This window comes from Stenella coeruleoalba, assembly GCF_951394435.1.
Source record: "Stenella coeruleoalba genome assembly, chromosome: 7".
Taxonomy (NCBI): domain Eukaryota; kingdom Metazoa; phylum Chordata; class Mammalia; order Artiodactyla; family Delphinidae; genus Stenella; species Stenella coeruleoalba.
This window is the reverse complement of record NC_137153.1, coordinates 53,481,645-53,500,087: the sequence shown is the minus strand read 5'-3', so window position 1 is coordinate 53,500,087 and position 18,443 is coordinate 53,481,645. Positions and strand designations below refer to the sequence as shown.

Here is an 18,443-nt window from a genome sequence, read left to right as displayed (position 1 = left end):
TAGGACTTGTTGAATCAGTGAATTTCTTTGGGGCACAGAGGGTTGCAGTTTTGTTCTAAGACATGCACCACATTTCCATTTTTAAAGCAGTGCAGAGCACAGTTGGAAAGTACTTTTTTTTTTTAAGCCGAAGGAGAAAATGTTACAACCACGGAGCAATTTGATTAATAAATGAAAGCAAGGTTTTTATAATTGATGCATCTGTCTGCCTTGATGGTTTGATTTAGAAGGCCTCGAGCAAGCAATTTCGGTTGTTCCTCCCCTCTGATTTTTATTATCCAATTTCTACCTTAGAAACTGCCTCTTTTTTTCATGCTGTTATCAATCAGTGTGAGGAGTTGAACATTTCTACTTTGTCTTAACAGCATCTTTGTGAGGAAGGGATTCATCATGAAAATGCAAGGTAGCAGGGAGGGATGAATAACCTTGATTTCGACAAAATGGAAGCTCAAATAGTTGGAGTGACTTGCTTAAAGTTACTTAGCCAGTCAGTGGTCAATTTGGGATATACACTCAAGTATTGTTTCTACTCCCAACATTAAAAAAAATTTATAATTTGTTCATTTATTCATCTATTTATTTATTCATTTGCTTATTAAAATCACACTCGTGCTCTGAAGTGAGTAGTATTATCCCTATTTTACACAATTTATCCGACTCTAAAACCCACCTTTCTCGTCCGTCATGCTCCACTACTTCTACTAGGGAATCTTCATGTAGCAGCGTTTCACTGCTTTTGAATTTCCTCTCCAGTTTGGCCTTGGATCAGAGCACATGGCCATTAGTAGTATCCACTGGTGATGAAAATCTACTTCTACTGTTGAGGGAACTTTTTGATTTAGCGTCTAAAGACCCAGGTTTGAATCTCGCCTCTGTCACTTGCTAGCTATGTGTAATTGAGCCTCGAAGATTTTATCCAGAAAGTAGCCATAATGACCCCCATCTCATAATATTGTTATGAAATATAAGTTAGGCAGCAAAACAGTGCCCCGTCTATAGTGAGTATACTCGAATCCAAACCTTATGCCAGGGATAAGTTTGACAAAATATTCGTGTCAACTAAACCGTGTTCTTTTATTTCCCCTCATGAAAACACGTGTTTCTCTTGTCTTTTCTTCTCAGGTCCTTGCCTATACCCTCAGCTGTGTATGTACATCCGCATTCAGTGCCGGAATTATTGAGGCTGTAGAGGCTGAAGATATTATGAATAAGCTTCGACTGTTGGTGGAGAACAACCAGCAGGTTGGAATTTCTGGTTATTTCTCAGTGGGTCTCAGGCTGCTGCTAAGTCTTAATTCTAATTTACTCTGAATTAGACTATAATGTGGTATGGTTTGTGCCCGGAACTGAGGAACTTCTAACTCTTGTCTTGTCCACAGCTATAGCCAGTATCCACAGCCAGTATCTTTATCCCCTATAGACATTTTTTCTTTTTTGGTCTGAGTACAAAAGTCTTTACTGGCTCTCCAGCTATTGCTCTGTATTTATAAAATCTTAAAACACGTGGCTAGGGAATATAAGAGTTATGTAAGGCTAGAAACAAAAATTCGTAACGATAGGAATACATAGAGTAATCTGATAGAGTAAAGCCTCAGCAAGTTCAAGGCAGAGAAACTCTGCTCATGACTAAATATATAAGAAAATTTAGATTCCTGCAATTTAAATGAAATACCCTTAAAATATTCCCTCTGAAATATTAGTCAACCTTCAAAAGGAAGAAAATTCTGACATACACTATGACATGGATAACCTCTAGGACGTTATGCTAAGTGAAATAGGCCCGTCACAAAAAGACAAACACTGTATGATTCTGTTTATATGAGGTATTTAGAGCAGTCAAAAGCATAGAGACAGAAAGTGGAATGGTGATTGCCAGGGGCTGAGGGAGGGGGAATGGGGAATTATTGTTTAATGGGTACAGAATTTCAGTTTTGCAAGATGAAAAGAGTTCTAAAGATGGATGGGAGTGATGGTTGCACAGCATTATGAATGTACTTCATACCACTGAACTGTACACTTAAAAATGGTTAAGATGGTAAATTTTATGTTATGTGTATTTTACCATAATTTTAAAAAATTGAAACAAAAATGTTCCCTCTGATCACACAGGCTCTAGAATTTCCCTGTTTGTATTTTGTTTGCTCAGTTCTTTGTTTTTTAGATTTCTCCAAAGTCTTAATATTGGCCATAGTGGGTTACTGCAGGATTCAGTCCAGGTTTTAAGCCTGTGCTGTTTTGTATTGTTATTATTTTATGGTTGTATGCCTGCTCACTTACAGTCAGAATAGATTTTGCATTGAGAATCAACTATACTTCAATAAAAAATTAAATTAAATTAATGTAAAATTAGAGAAAAAAGAAAAGATTTTGCAAACACCAAAATATAGAAGTTTGCATATGCTGTGCTCATTATAGAATATTTTCTCCTCTTGTTTGGGGGTTGACTGGGCTTGGGTGATTTACCTTGGTGTTTTCACCCTAACCTCCTTCTTAGAATTTGGATTGTTTGACCCAAGTCAATCAGTAGTGCAGTATTCTTTTCCTAAAATAAACGACTTACTGAAGCCAAATTCCATACAATTAGACTGCAGTTTCTGTTGCAGACTGGTATAGATTTAAAAAATCTGCAAATCTCTGATTTTCAGATGGAAACAGAATGTGTCTATAGGAGAGGGAGCCCTTAAATGTGCTTGTTTTGCTGTATATGAACATTCCTGATCTGTGCCATTCTTCTTTTTTTCTTACCTCTTCTTTTAATTTATTTTTAACAGACTTCAGGTTTTGCCCTGGCATTAGGAAACATAGTTCATGGTTTGTCTGTGTGTGGACATGGAAAAGCTGAAGACTTGGGCAACAAACTGCTCCCTGCCTGGATCAGAATTGTTCTAACAGAGGTAGAAGGACCTCCTGCATGTTATTTTATAGTTTTATAAAGGAAAAAGAGCTACTTTATTGGACCATTTATAGGTGCTGCCAAGATATATAGCTTAACCATAAAAGAATAGGCAATTTCAAATGAAAGAGACACATGTACATTTTTTTCCTTTTTAATTTAATTTTATTATTATTTTTTTATACAGCAGGTTCTTATTAGTTATCTATTTTATACATATTAGTGTATACATGTCCATCACAATCTCCCAATTCATCCCACCTCCACCACTACCACCTGCTTCCCCCCTTGGTGTCCATACATTTGTCCTCTACATGTGTGTCTCTACTTCTGCCCTGCAAACTAGTTCATCTGTACCATTTTTCTATATTCTGCATATATGCATTAATATACAATATTTGTTTTTCTCTTTCTGACTTATTTCACTCTGTTTGACAGTCTCTAGGTCCATCCACATCACTACAAATAACCCAATTTTGTTCCATTTCATGGTTCAGTAATATTCCATTGTATATCTGTACCACATCTTCTTTATCTATTCGTCTGTCGATGGGCATTTAGGTTGCTTCCATGACCTGGCTATTGTAAATAGTGCTGCAGTAAACATTGGGGTGCATGTGTCTTTTTGAATTATGGTTTTCCCTGGGTATATGCCCGGCAGTGGAATTGCTGGGTCATATGGTAATTCTTTTAGTTTTTTAAGGAACCTCCATATAGTTCTCCATAGTGGGCGTATCAATTTACATTCCCACCAACAGTGCAAGAGGGTTCCCTTTTCTCCACACCATTTCCAGCATTTGTTGTTTATAGATTTTCTGATGAAGCCCATTCTGGTGTGAGGTGATACCTCATTGTAGTTTTGATTTGCATTTCTCTAATAATGAGAGATGTTGAGCAGCTTTTCATGTGCTTCTTGGCAATCTGTATATCTTCTTCAGAGAAATGTCCATTTAGGTCTTCTGCCCATTTTTTGATTGGGTTGTTTGTTTTTTTAATATTGAGCAGCATGAGCTGTTTATATATTTAGGAGATTAATATTTTGTATGTTGATTCATTTGCAAATATTTTCTCCCATTCTGAGGGTTGTCTTTTCGTCTTATTTATAGATTCCTTTGCTGGACAGAAGCTTTTAAGTTTCATTAGGTCCCATTTGCTTATTTTTGTTTTTATTTCCATTACTCTAGGAGGTGGGTCAAAAAAGATCTTGCTGTGATTTATGTCAAAGAGTGTTCTTCCCATGTTTTCCTCTGAGAGGTTTATAGTGTCCAGTCTTACATTTAGGTCCTTAATCCATTTTGAGTTTATTTCTATGTATGGTGTTAGGGAGTGTTCTAATTTCATCCTTTTACATGTACCTGTTCAGTTTTGCCAGCACCACTTACTGAAGAGACTGTCTTTTCTCCATTGTATATCCTTGCCTCCTTTGTCATAGATTAGTTGACCATAGGTGTGTGAGTTTATATCTGGTCTTTCTATCCTGTTCCATTGATCTATATTTCTGTTTTTGTGCCAGTGCCATATTGTCTTGATTACTGTAGCTTTGTAGTAGTCTGAAGACACGGAGTCTGATTCCTCCAGCTCCGTTTTTTCCCCTCAAGATTGCTTTGGTTATTCGGGGTCTTTTGTGTCTCCATACAAATTTTAAGATTTTTTGTTCTAGTTCTGTAAAAAATGCCATTGGTAATTTGATAGGGATTGCACTGAATCTGTAGATTGCTTTGGGTAATATAGTCATTTTCGCAATATTGATTCTTCCAATCCAAGAACATGGTATAGCTCTCCATCTGTTTGTGTCATCTTTGATTTCTTTCATCAGTGTCTTATAGTTTTCTGAGTACAGGTCTTTTACCTCCTTAGGTAGGTTTATTCCTAGGTATTTTATTCCTTTTGTTGCAGTGGTGAATGGGATTGTTTCCTTAATTTCTCTTTCTGATCTTTCATTGTTAATGTATAGGAATGCAAGAGATTTCTGTGTATTAATTTTGTATCCTGCAACTTTACCAAATTCATTGATTAGCTCTAGTTTTTTGGTGGCATCTTTAGGATTATCTGTGTATAGTATTGTGACATCTGAAAAGAGTGACAGCTTTACTTCTTCTTTTCCAATTTGTATTCCTTTTATTTCTTTTTCTTCTCTGATTGCCGTGGCTAGGACTTGAAAAACATAAAAATATATGGTTTTTATTCTTCCATTTGTTAATATGGTGTATCACATTGATTTGCCTATATTGAAGAATCCTTTCATCCTTGGGATAAATCCCACTTGATCATGATGTATGATCCTTTTCATGTGCTGCTGGATTCTGTTTGCTAATACTTTGTTGAGGATTTTTGCATCTATATTCATCAGTGATATTGGTCTGTAATTTTCTTTTTTTGTAGTATCTTTGCCTGGTTTTGGTAACAGGGTGATGGTGGCCTCGTAGAATGAGTTTAGTAGTGTTCCTTCCTCTGCAATTTTTTGGAAGTGTTTGAGAAGGATGAGTGTTAGCTCTTCTCTAAATGTTTGATAGAATTCACCTGTGAAGTCATCTGGTCCTGGACTTTTGTTTGTTGGAAGATTTTTAATCACAGTTTCAATTTCATTCCTTGTGATTGGTCTGTTCATATTTTCTATTTCTTCCTGGTTCAGTCTTGGAAGGTTATACCTTTCTTAGAATTTGTCCATTTCTTCCAGGTTGTCCATTTTATTGGCATAGAGTTGCTTGTAGTAGTCTCTTCTGGTGCTTGGTATTTCTGCAGTGTCCATTGTAACTTCTCCTTTTTCATTTCTGATTTTATTGATTTGAGTCCTCTCCCTCTTTTTCTTGATGGGTCGGGCTAAAGGTTTATCAATTTTTTTTATCTTCTCAAATAACCAGCTTTTAGTTTTATTGATCTTTGCTATTGTTTCCTTCATTTGTTTTTCAGTTATTTCTGATCTAATCTTCATGATTTCTTTCCTCTACTAACTTTGGGTTTTGTTTGTTCCTCTTTCTCTAGTTCCTTTAAGTGTAAGTTTAGACTGTTTGTTTGAGATGTTTCTTGTCTCTTGAGGTAGGATTGTATAGCTATAAACTTCCCTCTTAGAACTGCTTTTGCTGCATCCCATAGGTTTTGGATTGTCGTGTTTTCGTTGTTATTTGTCTCTAGGTATTTTTGATTTCCTCTTTGATTTCTTCAATGATCTCTTGGTTATTTTGTAACGTATTGTTTAGCCTCCATGTGTTTGTGTGTTTTATGTTTTTTTCCCTGTAATTTGTTTCTAATCTCAGCGTTTTGGTTGGAAAAGATGCTTGATATGATTTCTATTTTCTTAAATTTACTGAGGCTTCATTTGTGACCCAAGATGTGATCTCCCCTGGAGAATGTTCTGTGTGCACTTGAGAAGAAAGTGTAATCTGGAATGTACAGATTACATTCCATTCCATGTAGATGGAATGTCCTATAAATATTGCTTAAATCTATCTGGTCTATTGTGACATTTAAAGCTTGTGTTTCCTTATTAATTTTCTGTCTGGGTGATCTGTCCATTGGTGTAAGTGAGGTGTTAAAGTCCCCCTCTATTATTCTGTTACTGTCAATTTCTCCTTTTATGGCTGTTAGCATTTGCCTTATCTTTTGAGGTGGTCCTATGTTGGGTGCATATATATTTATAATTGTTATATCTTTTCTTGGATCGATCCCTTGATCAGTATGTAGTGTCCTTCCTTGTCTCTTGCAACAGTCTTTATTTTAAAGTCTATTTTATCTGATATAAGTATTGCCACTCCAGCTCTCTTTTGATTTCCATTTGCATGGGATATCTTTTTCCATCCCCTCACTTTCAGTCTGTATGTGTCCCTAGGTCTGAAGTGGGTCTCTTGTAGACAGTATATATACGGGTTGTGTTTTTGTGTCCATTCAGCAAGGCTGTGTCTTTTGGTTGGAGCATTTAATCAATTCACATTTAAGGTAATTGTTGACATGTATGTTCCTATTACCATTTTCTTAATTGTTTAGGGTCTGTCTTTGTAGGTCCTTTTTTCTCTTGTGTTTCCCAAGAAACACTGCTTAGAGAAGTTAGAGAAGTTCCTTTAGCATTTGTTGTAGAGCTGGTTTGGTGGTGCTGAATTCTCTTAGCTTTTGTTTGTCTGTAAAGCTTTTGATTTCTCTGTCGAATCTGAATGAGATCCTTGCTGGGTATAGTAATCTTGGTTGTAGTTTCTTCCCTTTCATCTCTTTAAATATATCATGCCACTCCCTTCTGGCTTGTAGAGTTTCTGCTGAGAAATCAGCTGTTTACCTCATGGGGGTTCCCTTGTATGTTATTTGTCGTTTTTCCCTTGTCACTTTTAATAATTTTTCTTTTTCTTTAATTTTTGTCCATTTGATTACTATGTGTCTCGGCATGTTTCTCCTTGGGTTTATCCTGCCTGGGATTCTCTGTGCTTTCTGGACTTGGGTGTCTATTTCCTTTCCCATGTTAGGGAAGTTTTTGACTATAATCTCTTCAGATATTTTCTCGGGTTCTTTCTCTCTCTCTTCTCCTTCTGGGACCCCTGTAATGCGAATGTTGGTCCATTTAATGTTGGCCCAGACGTCTCTTAGGTTTGCTTCATTTTTTCATTCTTTCTTCTTTCTTCTGTTCTGCAGCAGTGAATTCCAGCAATCTATCTTCCAGGTCACTTATCCGTTTTTCTGCCTCAGTTATTCTGCTATTGATTCCTTCTAGTGTAGTTTTAATTTCAGTTATTGTATTGTTCATCTCTGTTTGCTTATTCTTTAATTCTTCTAGGTGTTTGTTCTTTAATTCTCCTAGGTCTTTGTTAAACATTTCTTGCATGTTCTCGATTTTTGCCTCCATTCTTTTTCCGAGGTCCTGGATCATCTTCACTATCATTATTCTGAATTCTTTTCCTGGAAGGTTACCGTTCTCCCCTTCATTTAGTTGTTTTTCTGGGGTTTTATCTTGTTCCTTCATCTGGTACATAGTCCTCTGCCTTTTTATTTTGTCTATCATTCTGTGAATGTGGTTTTCGTTCCACAGGTTGCAGGATTGTAGTTCTTCTTGCTTCTACTGTCTGCCCTCTGGTGGATGAGGCTTTCTAAGAGGCTTGTGCAAGCTTCCTGATGGGAGGGACTGGTGGTGGGTAGAGCTGGGTGTTGCTCTGGTGGCAGAGCTCAGTAAAACTTTAATCCGGTTGTCTGCTGTTGGGTGGGGCTGAGTTCCCTCCCTGTTGGTTGTTTGGCCTGAGGTTACCCAGCGCTGGAGGCTACAGTCTCTTTGGTGGGGCTAATGGTGGACTCTGAAAGGGCTCACACCAAGGAGTACTTCCCAGAACTTCTGCTGCCAGTGTCCTTGTCCCCATGGTGAGCCACAGCCACCCCCCGCCTCTGCAGGAGACTCTCCAACACTAGCTGTTAGGTCTGGTTCAGTCTCCTATGGGGTCACTGCTCCTTCCCCTGGGTCCTGATGCGCACAATACTTTGTGTGTGCCCTCCAAGAGTGGAGTCTCTGTTTCCCCCAGTCCTGTTGAAGTCCTGCAATGAAATCCCACTAGCCTTCAAAGTCTGATTCTCTGGGAATTCCTCCTCCCGTTGCCAGACCAGGTTGGGAAGCCTGACGTGGGGCTCAGAAACTTCACTCCAGTGGGTGGACTGCTGTGTTATAATTGTTCTCCAGTTTGTGAGTCACCCACCCAGCAGTTACAGGATCTGATTTTATTGTGATTGCACGCCTCCTACCATCTCATTGCAGCTTCTCCTTTGTCTTTGGATGTGGGGTATCTTTTTTTGGTGAGTTCCAATATCTTCCAGTCAATGACTGTTCAGCAGTTAGTTATTATTTTGGTGTTCTCACAAGAGGGAGTGAGCGCACTTCCTTCTACTCCGCCATCTTAAACCAATCTCCCCCAAGAGACACATGTATTTTTAATGCCTTATAAATGATAGATCCTGTTAACCATTATAGTTTTGTTTTTTAACTGGCTATTTTGTCAGTGTGTTAATTTTAAAACAACACTGTGGTTTTGAAAAATAAAAAAACGACAAGAAACCACCTAGAATCTAACAACTTTAACCTGTTACTTTATTCAAGTCTGCTGCCATTCTCAGTTCAGTGACACAGGTTGTGTTGACCCTACAAATTTAGTACCATTTTGGCCAGTTGTTTTTCTTTGATATAATTTTTATCCACTTCCAACCCAAGGACTGTTTCCCTCTTGACATATTCTGATGCTTTGTTTTCAGGGCACCTCCACAATGCTGTGTTTGGCAGCTCTTCATGGCATGGTGGCCTTGGTAGGCTCTGAAGGGGATGTAATGCAGGTAAAAAAAAAGGGGGGGGTGGGTGGGGGAAGAAACCTAAATGTGTACATAGTCACAGCAAGAAAAGAATACCCAATATCTCAGTATGCTAAGGAAAGAACAATATATGACCATGGTATTGTTTACAGTGGGCTTTCTAATGCCTTTATATATGGAAAATTGCTCTTGGTCAGGAATTCTTTCTATAGAGATATGTTCCTTATTTTATTTGGTTTGTAGGAATTAAACCTAGTCAACTTATCTACTTTCTGCAAAATTCTCTGAATGAGAAAAGTGATTGGATCCTAAGAAATTTAAAAAGCCATTCATAAGAAACTCCATTTTGCATCTGTGATGTTTAAGTTTATACCTATGTAATTATGCTTTCACTTTAAATTTTTTTGTGTAGTGGGCATATGTATATGTAAATTTAGAAGTAATTCTAAGGTGTTCCTTTGTTCATACAGTAAAGGTTTATTACGTGACTGCTACATGCCACACTGAACTGGTGCTAGGAAATCAGTGATTTCATAAAGCATGGGCACTGCCTTCAAGGAGCTCACAGCTTTTGTTTTTGAAATATAAGGATATAATGATAAATTATTTCACAGCTTAGATGATGGTAACTCATACACTGGGAATATCATTATTTACTTCTGGGGGGATGCGGGATGGGTATTTCTCCTTTTTCTTTCAGCTGAAGTCAGAAGCCATCCAGTCCTCTCATTTTCAAGGCAGACTTAATGAAGTCATTAGAACTTTAACTCAGGTGAGAAGGGGAATTTCAGACCGTTGAGTGGGAAAACAGATATTCCCCTTTGTGGTCTTTTTTCTTTTTCATGATATAAACTGTTTTACTTAGACAATGGGAAAATCTCTGGTTATTCATGGTGAGTTCAAGGGTCATTGGAGCATGGCTTATGGCCCTGCATAATTTGCTGATCAACACACACCACCTCTGGAAAAAAAGAAAGCTGGCATTTTTGAGTTAAGTTGGCACTGGTTTCTCTTAAAAATTAAAACCTGACCTTGCAAAGAATGTCAGGCCCTCCAGACAAGGAAAAGTGGAAGACAGTCAAAGGGCAGGGCATATATCTAAGCAGAATGGTCAAGAGGCACTAGTTCAGATGTCACTGGTAAAAGTATTTGGGTAAATTATGGTCAGCATTCTCCTTGTCTAAAGAATAAACATGTCCATCTGCTGAGAAATGATTTTATATTTTCAGATTTTTATTTTTAAAAAATCATGATGTTCATTGAATAAACTTAAAATTACAGAATGAAAGAAGCTGAAAAAATATCAATGATGTTCCTCCCAACCTGAAGCAGCTGCTACTAATATTTGGTCATATTTCTTTTTAAGCATTCTTATTTTCTCTGCATAGTTGTATTCTTATCATATGTAGAACTTTGTATCCTAGGCTTTTCACTTAGCATACTTGTTTTCATTCTTGCAAAATATAGCTGGTTATAATACTCACCACATAAAGAAGTTTTAGGAATTCATGGTTTTAAAAGCAAACAAATTTCTGAACAGAAGAAACTCTCTTTTGCATGTATGAATATGAATATTCTCCAAAAAAAATTCTACTGAAACATAAGTTGCTGTAACTTGGGGAAAAATCTATAAATGAAAACTATTATTTTAAAAATCTTATTATGAATGATAAAACAGTAATAGAGCATTAGTCAAAGAAGAGAACAAAATAGTATCTCCTTCTACTTTTAAAGGTACTTTAGTTTTAAGCAACTATCGCCTCTTTTTACTTTTTGGATTTTCTTTTCTCATTTTTTGAAAATTCCTTTAGACCAGTCTGACTCAGTGAAAACTGAGACAACCACTGGTACGTTCCATCATGACTGATAGATTCATTCATTCATTCATTCATTCAGCAACACTTGTTGATCACCTCTATGTCCCACGTTTAGTATATTAGACAGTTGATAGTACATCTTGTATATCTCATTACCAGCCAAGCCACCACCTCATAAAAGATTAGTGACCTCCTGTGAGTGGCCTTGTATTGAATAGAATTTGGATCTTGCCCCATCATTGAACTGTTACATTTCATTTATAGGTCATCAGTGTGTCTGGGGTGATTGGTCTTCAGTCAAATGCAATCTGGCTTCTAGGACATCTTCATCTGTCTACTCTGTCCTCAAATCAAAGTAGAACCTCGGGTAAGACTGGAGTCATAGAACACTGGAGCTGGAAGGAGGGATTGCTGACATGGGGCAATGTGCTTTGTTAAGAGAGTTAATTTTCACAGCTACCCAAGCACAGTAATATCGGTGGTGGATATTACTGTCCCTCTTTTACATCAGAGGAAAATGGACTGTGGAGAGGTCTCCTGACTTGCCCAGGGTCACATAGCAGTAAATGGTAAACATGCAGTTTGAACTAAGATCTGTCGGCCGCCAAAGCCCATGCTCTTTTCACTCTTTCTCTCTGCCTTCCTTGGAGATCGGTTTAGACATTGAGTCTAACCCCATATTTTACAAATGGAGAACCCGAGGCTCAGAAAGGTTACATGACTTAGGTACAAGCTTAATGAGAAATTCAGAAACTAGGAATCAGACCCTTGAAGCTTGGAACAGAGTTCTTTTTATTTTACTAGATGTAATCATAGTTTGTATAATATTCATATTTCATTAAAAAACTCTTCATATATGGCTGGAATTCTTCTGGCTCCTGGTTTTGAGAAAATAATTGGGTAAGTACTTTTAAAGATGTATATCTCCTTGGCCTTGGAATTAAAATCCTAGGTCTTAATGTAACAAGGCTTTTTCTATTTCCAGCTTTTTAATAAAAGCAATAAAAATATTTGCAGTTCCCACATGCTTAACTTATGTGTGTACTTGGAGATCTCCCGGGGAAGGCATCACTGTAATGCACTGGGACCTATAGCTACTCCTTGCTCTTTATAGAATTTTGACCACTGGCTCTCTTGGACTCATGCCAGGGAGGTTTAGGTACCAAAGATTCCTCATTAAAACCTAGTTTCACATATCCCCTGACAGGTAGTCTACAGACAGCATTACCATGGGCTACTATAATTACTGTCTCCCTCATTTTCAATCACTCCTCAGCTATAGAAATAGGACATGGTTTCACAGCATTCCCAACATAATGAACTTTAGACAACTAGAAGCTGTCATATTAAAACTGGAAAAGGAAAAAAAAAGTAGTCATATTAGAAACCCTTGGTATTGCTAGTTTTGAAGTGCAGTGCTCTCACAAGGTCCTGGTAAAATAGCATGTGTATGTCAGGCTTTTGCTTTTTCACATAGGCTTTTAATTGTTATACTGTGGAGTACACGGTCTGGCCCACATATACTGAAGACAGGTCGTAGTGAATCATCTTACACCCAGGTTCTTTGGAGCAACATGATTGTGTGTCTGGAAAAGTTGAGCCATCTATCCCAGTAAAAAACATTTCATGAAACAATTATGTGGAACTGGGAGGAAAAGAATCTGGGAAACTCCCAGGACTCAACAAGCATAAATGTCACTCCTTCATTGTTCCAGGTCAGCAGGCACATCTGGTTATTTGCACGTGTTGGTCACATAGAGGTCCCTGCCTTATGAAGTAAGAGACTAGCTGATATTAATGCTGATTGATGTATTTACATAGTTCATATATCTGACTCAGGGTGCCCTGAAATAGCCCAGAGAATGGTGGTCTCATCCTAGAAGCCCAGTAGACTCCTTGCTGACACAGAGGAAGTCACTGGATTGCAGCTCATTGATGTGCCAAAGTGGAAAAGGGTTTTTTTAAACCACTTGAGTACAATTTTTGTCCTCTGTGGTTTTTCAGCCTCCTCTAGATTTACCACCGTTTTAGATTTGCTTGCATAGCCTAAGTGATGACTTCAAGGCCAGTCACTTAACCTAATAGAATTAGTTGCAACCACAGAGTATTGTTCTGAGATTAATGGCATAAACACTTCTGCTTTGTCTCTAGGTTGATATGGCAGCATGAGATCATTATCTTTCCTTCATTAGTCCCGCCAGGTTCAGTGGTTAATTTGATCATTTTCTGTCTCCACAGTTCCTACGGACTATAGCTATTTGCCTGAAAGCAGTTTTATTAGAGCATCCATTGGCTTCTTCATTACAGGAGGAAAAAAAGGCAAGTGAGCACATTTCTTGAACTCTGTCATACTGTCTACATGTCAAGTTTGTGTGCCCTTAGCTTGCTTCTGTAGAATTAAACAATACAAATCTGAAGGGGTGAATAATTTCTCCTGCCAGATCATCTTTGCAGTAGAGATGACTAGGAGACCAACTACACTAAGTGGTACATAAACATACACACTGTGTGTACTGTTGGAACTACCATACGTGATCTTGGGGGACATGTGAATATCTTAACCTTCCTTTTGGCAATTTCGAAAGTATAAGCGCACATTACTTTTCTTGTCAATTTCAAGTGAGTGTGACCTAAAAAGAGAAAACACACATGGGTGCTGTTTGTATTCCAGGACCAGACTTGGAGGTAAGTCTTCTCCCTGAACCTTGTGTGATCACTTTGTGTTGTTGGAATCACTGGCTCTAGTTCTTAATTTTAGTTTCTGCTGTTTTTCTCTGCACCAGTTGTCCCTTTGTGATTCTTTTTTGCTGCCACACACAACCTAAAGACAGAGATTGAGTGCCTTTTGTTTATAACTGGAGTCAAAATAATGCCACATAAACTATCAAATAAATGCTCTTTAATGATACACACCTACCATTTCATGCTATGAGGAAAAAATGGATCTGAAATGAGCATGTCATGGCTCAGGAACCAGTTTTATGTAATATTCTTTCACTGATGTGTGCTAGTTTCATTCTTCGTTGGGTTGGCTGTGTCAGTCTGGGCAAAATCAGTGCCTGTATTACAACAAGACCATCCCAGTTTTAGGGGAAAAAAAGTTTTTAAACCAATTAAAATGAAGACATCTGGGGACATCTGAAGTCATTGATTAATGAAGGTCATGGAAGGATAAAATCTCACCATTGGAAGGGACATTAAAAGTCATGTCCGTTGTCTAAGTTTCCACTGGGTACAGAAATCCCTGGAGCTTCCAGATTGTAAACTACTTTCATAGGTTGGACATGAATTCCCTTAGTTTCTGCAGTTCTAGAAATTGTGCATATTATCCTCAGGTCGCGACTTAGCATAATTTGCTTTTACATATCCTCAGTAAAAATTGGTATAAGGTTATGTCATGGTTTTACAAGATATGTTTATATATGAACATGTCATATATATATAATGTGGAGTTAATTGTTTATATTGCCATAAATTAAGTGTTTTTAAAGTACAGAGATGTCTCCATTAGGAGGAAATTGAATTCTTACTAAAGGAACATCTAAAATTTCCATGGCTAGAATAATTCTAGGAACATATATTTTTGCTCTATTTTTTGTTAGTTTGCTCACTGATATCTTATAAAATTTTTAAATGATGATAGCGTGAGATATTTCCATGAAATATAAAACTCTTAAGACCAAATGAAAGACATACTCTTTTTCTTTTCTAGTGACTAAAATGTCATTTGGCTCCCTAGATTCATATTTCTTAACAGAAATGAATTTTCTGTGAATCTTGTGGAAAATTTTTTTAAATGTAATATTTTTATGATTATGCAGTCATGGTACAACAGGAAGTATTCTGTTCTAAAACTGAAAAATCAGGTGAAATTGACATCAGAAACATTATGTAAAATCTTACTATTAAAGCTATTTTAAGACATATAAATGAAATATTTTTAAAATGCCATATTACTAGTCACATTTTTGGCATTCTCAGGTTGTGGGAGAGGGCTGCCTTCTTGTCAGGTTTACTGACTAGATTCAGAGGAAAATCCATTCAGCCTTACCCATTACTAATGATGACCCCAGAGGAGTGGAGGCCGTGGGAGGCTGACCTCCGCCTCGGAAGCCCATTTACAAAAACAAAACCAGACCCTGCTCTATGGGTCTAAATGGGATGGCCAAATGTGGAGGTGTGCATGCAAACAAGTGTTTTCTTCTTCAATATGCCCAGCTCATTTGAATTTTAATAACTCCCTTCTGAAGCAGCTTTTGAGTTTAAATGTTTGGGTGTCACTCATCAGAGCCCAGTGGTGCTGCTGATAGGAAGGATGACAACTTTGGTGAGCTCTTTAGAGGAAGAAATGGCTTGAGAGGATAAAAATCATGCTTGACATAGGCAGAAGAGAGAAAACTTTAGGGATAGCATGGCTTCGTTGCCTCTGTATGCCATTTAGTAACTCACAAGAGGAAGAAAAATGTGATGAGTTATCCCTGATTCACACATATGCCAGGTTGAGATTGGATGTCATGATCTCAGTTTTAGCCAATCAGATTTGAGATAGTGAATATATTAATCTGCTTCAAATGTTTAGGGCTTTTCTCATTCTAGATACTCACTTTAGTACTCATACAACAGAACATAGCATATGTTCATAGCATCTATTCCTTCATACAGGCCTACATTTTAAAACCATGCCAAACAGATAAAATTCCTTCCAATTTTAAGACTGCAGTTAATAGTTTTGAATATAACTGTTTTTTTTGCTATACCCTATAACATTTTCTCTTCTTCCCTAATAGCCCTACCTTCTAGCAGATTTAATATTCCTTAACCCTTGTCATCATCATAATCTATTCTATGGACATTTCTTGGCTGTGCTATGCTTAAAATTTGCTTATAATCTAATTCCGCCTATCATGGAATTATTTTTTATCTTAAGGGCCTCTAAATTTTGACTCTTATTTTTGCTTCTTTTCTGTACATTTATTCTTTTTCCTGATTTCTGATCTTTGTTTTTTCTCAATCTCATGGCATATTCAGATTTCATCAAGATTTTACCTACTTTTTAAACAAAACACTTAAAATGTATTAAAAGTACTTAATAAAAATAATCATTTATTTTTGGTGATAACATTTAGGTATTTCTACCTAATCATTTAGGATTATTTTTCTTATCATTCTCTTTCTGGGGAATGTGACTTTCTAAGCTTTAATTTTTCTATTAGGCTTTAAAGTTTACAATAAGAAGTATTAATTCACAGAAAGTATATTTAAATCCTTGTAAGAAAGTCAGTATGAATGGCATTTCCTTCTCGATATGGATTCATTGGTCAGCGATTTGAGTGTATAAGTGTTGGGCTTGTACATATACTATCGATAGGTAGATTCTCAGTTGATCATTTTTGGATTACTAGCATGAGATATAATTGTTGATGAGTCTAGCCAAGAGAGCAGAATATAGAATAAATGATATGAGAAAGCTATTTCTATTTTTCTGATGAAATTATGGAGTTGGTTACCAAAAGTATGTTATTTTTAAGTATTTTAGTTTGGTAATAGTTTACCTATACAATTCTTTTTAAAAAGTTATTAGAAATGAATACATTTCTTCATACCAAAAATGGTATGAAGAAAAAGAAAGAATCCTCTTAATCTCACCACCTAGAGATAGCCTCAGTAGATATTCCAGTGTATGTCCTCTAGATGTGTGTGTGTTATATTATATTGAATCATAAAATGTATATTATTGTCTTTTTAAAAAATTTAACAAGTTTCCATGTAAATGGACATAATCACCACTCATCCCCTGAAAAGAAGGGTTGAGGAAGCATGAAAAGAATCCTTGCATCACTTTCTAGACAGGTTTTAATATGATATGTTTGGGGAGTATTTAATTTCTATTTTTTTGTTGTAAACATCATAAAAATATTTGAAAGGAAAAAAGTCACCAATTATCCCATGACTTTCTAACAGCTATTATCATTTAAAAATTTTACTTTTTAATTTGTTCCTGTTATGCACACACAATGTTTACATATTTACCAGTATACATAAACTTTGTATTTTTTAACTTAATATTATATTGTAAACATTTCCCTATTTTCCATATATCTCCATAATTATCATTAAAAGTGATTACCATTATCATTAATAATGATAATGACTGACTGTAGAATGTTCCGTCAAGTCGATGAATCATAACTAACCCATTACCCTATAGATCATTTAAAATGTTTCCATTATAGAGAACATCCTTGTGCATATAGCTTTCCTTAGGATAAACTGTCAGCAATTTATTAGTGGCCAAGAGTCTGAGGATTTGATGACTACAGAGATGGCATGGCCTCATTGCTCTTCAAAAGGACTGTAGCAGATTTCAGTACCTCGGCCCTGTCTGAGTATCATAGTACAGCAGCATATCATAGAGGTTAAAAGCGTGGGAGCCAGACTGCCTGGGTTCATACCCCACTTATACTGCCTGCTGGCTATGTCACTTCAGGCAAGCTACTTAAGTCTGTAATCCTCAATTGCTTCTGTAAAGTGGAGAAAATAATTGAATCTTCTTTCTAGAGTTTTTTGTAAGGATTATGAGTTTATGAGCCATCCTCAGGCTGACGAGCTCGTTGTGAAGACAGAATATAAAACATGGACCTTCAATCACAGTGAATGCAGCTCTGGGTGCCGGGATAGTCAAAGGTGTTGGCAAGGAGAGGAAAGGAAGGCACACTGGCACAACTTCCGATCAGGCAAGAACAGCAATGGAAGTGAAGGCACTTGAGGAAGCTCAGGTTGGGAGTTCTCTGTGTCTTTCTGCCTGTGTCCTTTTTTGCATCCCTGCATCCCTGGTGGTGACTCTCTGGTGTCTGCCACAGGCAGGGGAAACCTTCAGTTCAGGAGGCAAGAAGTCAGAAGTCAAGGCGTTGGTAGGGTGGGTTCTTTCTGGGGGCTCTGAACGAGAATCTTTTCCACGCTTTTCTCACAGCTTCACTTTATGTAACAGTGCTTAGGAAACAAATAAAGAATAAACCCTTTCTAGTTATCATATTACAAAGCAAACCATCAGATAGATAAAACAAATGACTACAATAAAAGCCAAGCAGGTATAAAATGATACTTTAAGACTACTTTAATTTGCATTCATTGTCAGAAGGAATGAACATTTTTGTATGTATTTACTATTTGAGATGTCGTTTTTTTTAATTAAATGTTAGATGTGCTTTAAAATTTATTTTACTTTTTATTTTAAAATAATTTAAAACTTACCAAAAAGTGAAAACAGCCAGATCACTTCTATATTCCTTTCACCCAGAGACCCTATTCAAGTTTCCCTGACAGCCCAAATGATGGCTTTAGCAGAACAAGAATTTAATCCAGAATGTCACACTTGTCATCTCTTTGGTCCCCTTCAGTCTGGAACATTGCCTCGGTTGTTCTGTCTTTCATGACTTTAACGTGTTTTAGGATTAGAAGCCAGTTGTTTT

The 18,443-nt window shown here is 36.9% G+C and overlaps 1 protein-coding gene across 2 annotated transcripts in view; it reads left to right on the top strand.

Annotated features, from left to right (window-relative positions):
* FOCAD (focadhesin) overlaps positions 1-18,443 on the top strand; it is a 314,675-nt gene that overhangs the window by 258,043 nt on the left and 38,189 nt on the right. For both annotated transcript variants that reach the window (XM_079927956.1, XM_079927957.1), the window contains 6 exons: positions 1,123-1,242; positions 2,772-2,894; positions 9,104-9,181; positions 9,858-9,929; positions 11,239-11,341; positions 13,213-13,293. In XM_079927956.1, coding sequence (XP_079784082.1) covers positions 1,123-1,242; positions 2,772-2,894; positions 9,104-9,181; positions 9,858-9,929; positions 11,239-11,341; positions 13,213-13,293 — 577 coding nt within the window. The remainder of the gene's footprint in view (positions 1-1,122; positions 1,243-2,771; positions 2,895-9,103; positions 9,182-9,857; positions 9,930-11,238; positions 11,342-13,212; positions 13,294-18,443) is intronic.